This window comes from Porites lutea, chromosome 2 (genome assembly GCF_958299795.1).
Source record: "Porites lutea chromosome 2, jaPorLute2.1, whole genome shotgun sequence".
NCBI classification, from domain to species: Eukaryota; Metazoa; Cnidaria; class Anthozoa; order Scleractinia; family Poritidae; genus Porites; species Porites lutea.
In genome coordinates this window covers 25,970,015-25,976,466 of record NC_133202.1, presented here as the reverse complement: position 1 = coordinate 25,976,466, position 6,452 = coordinate 25,970,015, and the positions used below count along the sequence as shown (strand labels likewise).

General features: G+C 38.9%; 1 protein-coding gene across 1 annotated transcript; it reads left to right on the top strand.

The window, feature by feature from the left end:
• The first annotated feature begins 244 nt into the window (after positions 1–244).
• LOC140926771 (N-acetyllactosaminide beta-1,6-N-acetylglucosaminyl-transferase-like) lies at positions 245–3,963 on the top strand. Its single transcript, XM_073376469.1, has 2 exons — positions 245–451; positions 2,815–3,963. The coding sequence occupies exons 1-2, from the start codon at positions 329–331 to the stop codon at positions 3,961–3,963; spliced, it is 1,272 nt and encodes a 423-aa protein (XP_073232570.1). The 5' UTR covers positions 245–328.
• Positions 3,964–6,452: the final 2,489 nt, after the last annotated feature.

The window sequence follows — 6,452 nt, the reverse complement described above, 5'->3', positions numbered from 1 at the left end:
CCTCAATAAAAACTATTCCTCCATGTCAGAAAACGCCGACGTCTGACAAAAAGCCTCATTTTAATTTTAACCAAGGCAAAGAGCTAATCGACCACCAGTTGATATGCGAACGGGTCATCACGATGACAATAAAAGGTGACTTGAAACCTGCTAACAAATTTTTTCTCAGCAGGTACTAATTTACCTTCTTCAGATGATAACAACACCATTATTTTGAAGCTTTCTTTTGCACTGAAGCGATCAATGACATTTTTTTTTTACATTTTAGCTGAGACATGCTTGGCTTATAGATATTTAAACGCTTCCCGCCGACTGAACAACAGCCTCAATGTACCCTAAATGCCGGTGCTATATTTGGTTGAACCCAGTGGTCGTGTTACTGACATGTCTTTTAATGTGGATGGCGTACAGCTCCTTACAATTGTTTCCGAATGAAAGGGAACCAGAAAAGGTAATCATTTTTTTGTACACATTTCAACAGATATTGAGTTTTATGAGCATTTCCGATAAAGAGCGTAGCACCACGGGTAAGAATATTTGGTTATCTATGCATACGAGAAAATTTGATAGTCACGTGACCGAACGTCGTCCGCCCGACCGTCCGCAGCACAGGGAAAACAATAAGAGTTTTCTAGCTAGTATGGGAGTCTGTAACCTTCTTGATTATGGTCAATTGACAACTGTCAAAAGATGTATCCGCTGACCAGAATCACATGACCGTATGGCGGGCTCAGCTAGACCAGCTACTAGCTTTGAACTGATCGCAGGCTTAAGTTTATGTTTTCAGTTAGTCCCCAAAGGTCACGTGTTAAGTCAGGTTATGGGCTCCTGGTGAAGTGTAGATTTGTGGATTTCCTTGCAATGGTTCCAAGTTCACTGTTTAACTAACTGGGACGGAAGCTTCGCTTTTAGCTCTGACTAAATCTATATATCATGTTATTATTTTTAAAATATTTCTCATTTTCTGATTGGCGTAAAGGTCCCGACTTATTTTTCAGCTATAAATCGTTGAACAAAATTAAAATGGACGGTGTATGCCTACAAGGCTTCAAGTCAATATTCAACCAGATACTCTGACTTTTACCGACCTGCTTAATTCTTTATATCCTACTCAGCCTCATTTAATAATTGCTAATTATATAATAAATACCCAATAAGATAGCAGTGTAAATTGAAACGTTAACCGGGTCATTCCTACTAAGTTAAAATTGACTACAGCTTGCCTGGAACCACAGTGTTACCGAAAGGGTCTATGGCCACCTATTTCACGCCACTTCAAAACACATCGCACATATTTCTAAACGTTTACCAAGAAAAGAAGGCAGTTTCCAGAGGCTAAAGACCTCGGCGGATAACATCCTCCTCAGTCTCCATAATTCCTCGTCTCATAAGAAAGAGTGTTCATTATTCATTGAAAGGACAACAATTAAAAAATCGGTATTTATTATATTTTAGTTCATTTTTATTATCTTGCCACACAAAATAAATTACAGAAGGTAGAAATAAAAGCATAATAAATGGATAAATACGAGAGACATTAGATCAAAATAAATAAACAGCTCAGGCGGGAAGGTGACGACTGTGGCGGGGAAGTATCCAAGACAGAGGCCAAAGAGCTTATAAGAAACAAAATAAGATATTTCCCCTCATCAACAATTTAAATACAAGGCGGCATTAAAAAATAAAAGAAAAAAAAGTGTATGGGGTTATAAGTATGGACAATGAACAAATATAGATAAATCATGAAGGTAATCAGATATTTAACCTGCACCCTGTATGACCCTTAAAAATGGTTTTATCGGTCGCTTAAATACGTTAAACTTTGGGGCGTCTTTGATGTTGTTCGGTAGAGAATTCCATCTCGATTCTAGGACCTTGAAACAGGATCAAAAATTCCTTAACATTTGTTCTACAAGTATGAGGTCGGTAAAAGTCATAGTATCTGGTTGAATGTTGACTTGAAGCCTTGTAGGCATACACCGTCCATTTTAATTTTGTTCAACGATTTATAGCTGAAAAATATGTCGGGACCTTTACGCCAATCAGAAAATGAGAAATATTTTGAAAATAGGAGGAGGAGGAGGGTGTTATCCACAGAGGACGAGGGCCGAGGTGGATAACACCCCCCGAGATCTGCTTAATTCTTCATATCCTACGAAAGCCGAATTCATTAATTGCTAATTATATAATAAATACCCACTAATTTTTAGGTATTTATTATTCATTCAAAATAATTCCTAGTTTAAAAACATATACAGCTTAAACATGCTTACCTGCATCGATGTTAAGTTTATCTTCGATAGTGTACGTTTAGGTTTGTCCAGCTCCGCAAATATTCTCCAAATAGCAGATGTCCCCCTCCGAGTTCTCTTCTTGCTGTTTTTGCTATGTTATGCCATTATTTCGCCTAGTTCCAGCTGTAGTTCTTACTCTTGAAACGAGTCAAGTGTCCGCCATTTAGTATTCACAACGAAAACAACTCAACCTCGTCCCCAAGTCTTCTCGGTTAACGGTGCATTAGCCTGTAGAAGGCTGCATTTTTGACGTCATTTCCTCGTTAAACACAAAATTCTTCCAGATTTGGTCATCAGTAACTGGTTATGGTGAATTATGCGTGTGCTTCTAGCCAATCAGAATTGGGGAAATATTTTGAGTGAATAATAAGGGTACTTATGCTATGAATGGTCGAATTAAATGTCTGTTTTTGTTGGTGATCTTTAAATAAAATTTCAAAAGTTGGGAATGATTATAGCACTTTTTTTCGTTCATCCGGGTAATAAACTGTGAAATTTTAACAACTCAACTTTTTTTCAGATCAAAACTTGGGCGGACTGTGAGCAGCTGATGACAAATTCTCTAAAAGAAAAGAAAGCGTCCATATTGTACAAGTTATTTCGCACTCTGGTCACGTGGCATCACAAAAGCAAACAACCATGGAGTGACCAATACGTTCGTGAGTCGTTCAGTAAACGTAACTGTTCCACTATTCTTACAGACTCATTTAGAGTACAGAATCCAACAGTGGAGGAGAAAGACTTCCCTATTGCATATTCAATACAAGTATACAAAGGAGCTGCCCTTCTCCAGAAACTGTTATCTGCCATATACATGCCCCATAATGTATACTGCATCCACATCGATCAGAAGTCACCAGAAACGTTTCGCCGTGCTGTAATCAAAATGACAAAGTGTCTTCCTAATGTGTTTATCACGACAAGAACGGTTAATGTTATTTACTATCATATTTCGCTTCTTGAGGCTCAGCTCAATTGCATGGACGATCTACTGCAGAGTAAAACAGAATGGAAATACCTGATTAATTTGGTTGGACAGGATTATCCTTTGTATGAAAACAAAGAAATTGTCAAAGCACTTAAAGGTTTTCTTGGCTATAACATCATTGAGAGCGGAGAATTGCCCAAAGGACAAGATACCCGCGTGCGATACTCTTATGACTTTGTGAAACAATTTAATGGGTTTGAGCACTCTGCATATCTTCCACGAAGGGTAAGGCTAAAACCTCAACCTCCAAATAATATTACCATTTTAAAGGGATCTACTTTTACATCTTTGACAAGAGAATTCTGTAAGTACCTTCGAAATGACTCATTACCGAAAAGACTATTCAGTTGGTTAGGTGACACTCTCGCCCCTGAGGAATCATTTTACTCCTCTCTTCAACAAGTCAAAGGTGTGCCCGGGGGTTACCATGGTAATCAGAGCGAATGGATCATGCGCGCAATTCACTGGGAGACAAACGACGAAACAGTCAAGTGCTATGGAAAGTGGCTGCGATCGGTTTGTGTAATTGATTTTCCAGACTTCGTATGGATCTTCGGAAGAAACAACAGAAGAAAACTGTTTGTGCAAAAACTCCCTTTTAATTTCGAAGAACGAGTTCATGATTGTCTTGATCTTGGAAAAAAGAAACGGATTTATGACACGTTTATTTATGAACCATAATTATGTGCCATTTATAAAATATTCGCACCTTATTGTATCATACCTAGTAGCTCTGGTTCTTAGATGCCGTTCTCCCACTTTTGGCCACAATTAATAAACATCATACTTTCGAACTGTTGCCCATCTCTTACTTCTTCCCTTCTTTTCTTTCTTTGATCGAGCTAAAGTGCTGATAAAAACTGTTTTTGCCTAAGGGTCATTAAACGTGACAAACTAACATGTTTCCTATGTTTTTATACAAACTGCCACCATGATTTCTCACATTCACTACCTGTAGCCAAGCCCATGTTCCCCGAGTGAAATTAAAGATGGTCTTCCAGCGGATTTACGCGTATTTACGGCTATTGATGCGGATAATTTACCCGTTCATCTCCGGACACAGAAACTGTTGATCTTACGGCCTTTTTTAAGGATATCATATCATGAACTGTTATGGCTTTATCAAGTGGCCAGGGCTTTCTATATGTATTTTTTCGTTTTCGCTTTCGTTTTCTTTTTGCCATTGCTACGCGGACTTACCACTGACGTTTTTCGTCGTAGCCTTAGATTTCAACCTCTTTCCCAGGGTTTTTCCCGCAGAAATTGGTAAGGGGAAAAACCCGACGGAACGAGGATGTGAAGATTTTAAACATCAGCGGTTTCAGCATTGAGGGTTCGACTGAACCTTTCCAACGATCCCTACATACAATTGTATGCATACCGTCCCAACTTTATATGACCAGAAAAATAGGCTGCGTGGCAAATCGCATTTTCATTCCTCTCCTGGTGCCTTCAAAACAGGCGTATCGAGCACTCTGTCTCAGTGATGGCTAGCTAGGTTCGTGCACCTCAAAGAAGCACTTTGCTCCTCCCTCCACAGGCTTTCCCAAGCCATAACAAGAACAGCGCGAGAGCTGGAGACAAGCGAGAAGCGCGAGAGGGGTATGATGGGAATAGGTTTTGATAGATTGTGCTCACAAAAGTGGCGTAACATTCTACTGGCAGTGCTCGTATATTTCTAAAATTATGCTAATAATTGTGCTAGTTTTTGTTAATTATGCTCCTTTCAGTAAAAAATTTAGAAATTATGCTTCTACTTTTCACTTTAAATTTGGTAAAAACACCTCAACAACTACACAGCAAACGACTGTCAACAACCCATTATCCCTATTTCTATCAAGAAACTTTAGAATTGTGAATAATCCATTGTTTGACACGGTTAAAAATTACCGCTGAATACAAGCATTAACGACACATTCACACAGGGTTAACCTCGACATAAAGTAAAATATTCAGAAATTCCGTCAGGTAAGGTTTGAAATTTGAATACAAACAATAGACAGAGTAATAAACAGGTCTTTTTCTCGTTGGAATTTGTGAATATATTACTTCAGATGGAGGCTAGGCCTGTAAAAAATGCGTCTTCACTTCTTTAATTCAGCGGTCATAGGGAACTCAAAAGTGGACTATTAATAAACTGCACGTGTATGCCATCTTGGGTAAATGAGCTACTTATACGCATGCGTTGAGTTCTGTAGAAAGAATCCTGGGTCACTTCCTGTGAGACCAAGGTCCCATGAATGTGACTATAAGCAGACAAAAATTTGATTTTATTTCTTAAATTTGTCTGTAACACTCATCTCGGGCCAAAAAATATGTTGTATGATAAAAAAATGAACATTTTGTCTGCAAAGCTAGCCAAAAATGCAAATTACACTGCTTTGTTCACTGCTTTAAGTTTCAAATTATACTGGCAGTGCTTTTTTCGGAAAATAGTAAAATTCCTTGAAAATTATGCTCATCATGATGAATTATGCCAAAAATAATGCCAGCACATTCTATCAATGCTTACAATCTTGGATGAAATAAATGGGAAATTTATACCTCCTGCCCCCCTTCCCCCGAAACCAAGGATGGGGAAAATGGCGCGTTTTGGCTTTTACGCGGCTTTCACCCTTGATTGCGGAGGATGGGGGTTAAGTACTGTTCCATTTTATTTTGTCCAAGATTGTAGATAGGAACGAGCGCAGAGTGCGAGCGTGATGGGAATTCGAGGAAAAAGAGAAAAAAGGTTTGCCTGTCTCTTCACTTTTTCTCCCCTTCCCATCACTCCTTTCGCCCTCTCTTTCTTTAATAATAGGCCATTTTTCGAGTTGCTCCAAGCCTCTGTTTCAAAGCGAGGCTAAGTGCGAGGCCATTGATTTTCACAAGAAAAGTTTTGCACTTAGCCTTGTTTGGAAAGTGAGAGTTTTAAGAACTCAGAAATGACCTATTAAATCAAACTGATCCCCCCAAAAGTCATGGATTGCGAGTGACGGGGAACGAGGCAGGCGACTATATATTCTTTATATCCCTGGACACGAGCCCCTTTTCTGCGTAAAGATTGTTACTTGACTCGATCCCGCACTCGTAATCAAATCCCACAGGAAAGTAATAATAGCGCTGGGACTTACGCTGAACGAGAGTAAATGTTTATGACGTACGTACTTTTTCAGCATGTTTTTTTTCGT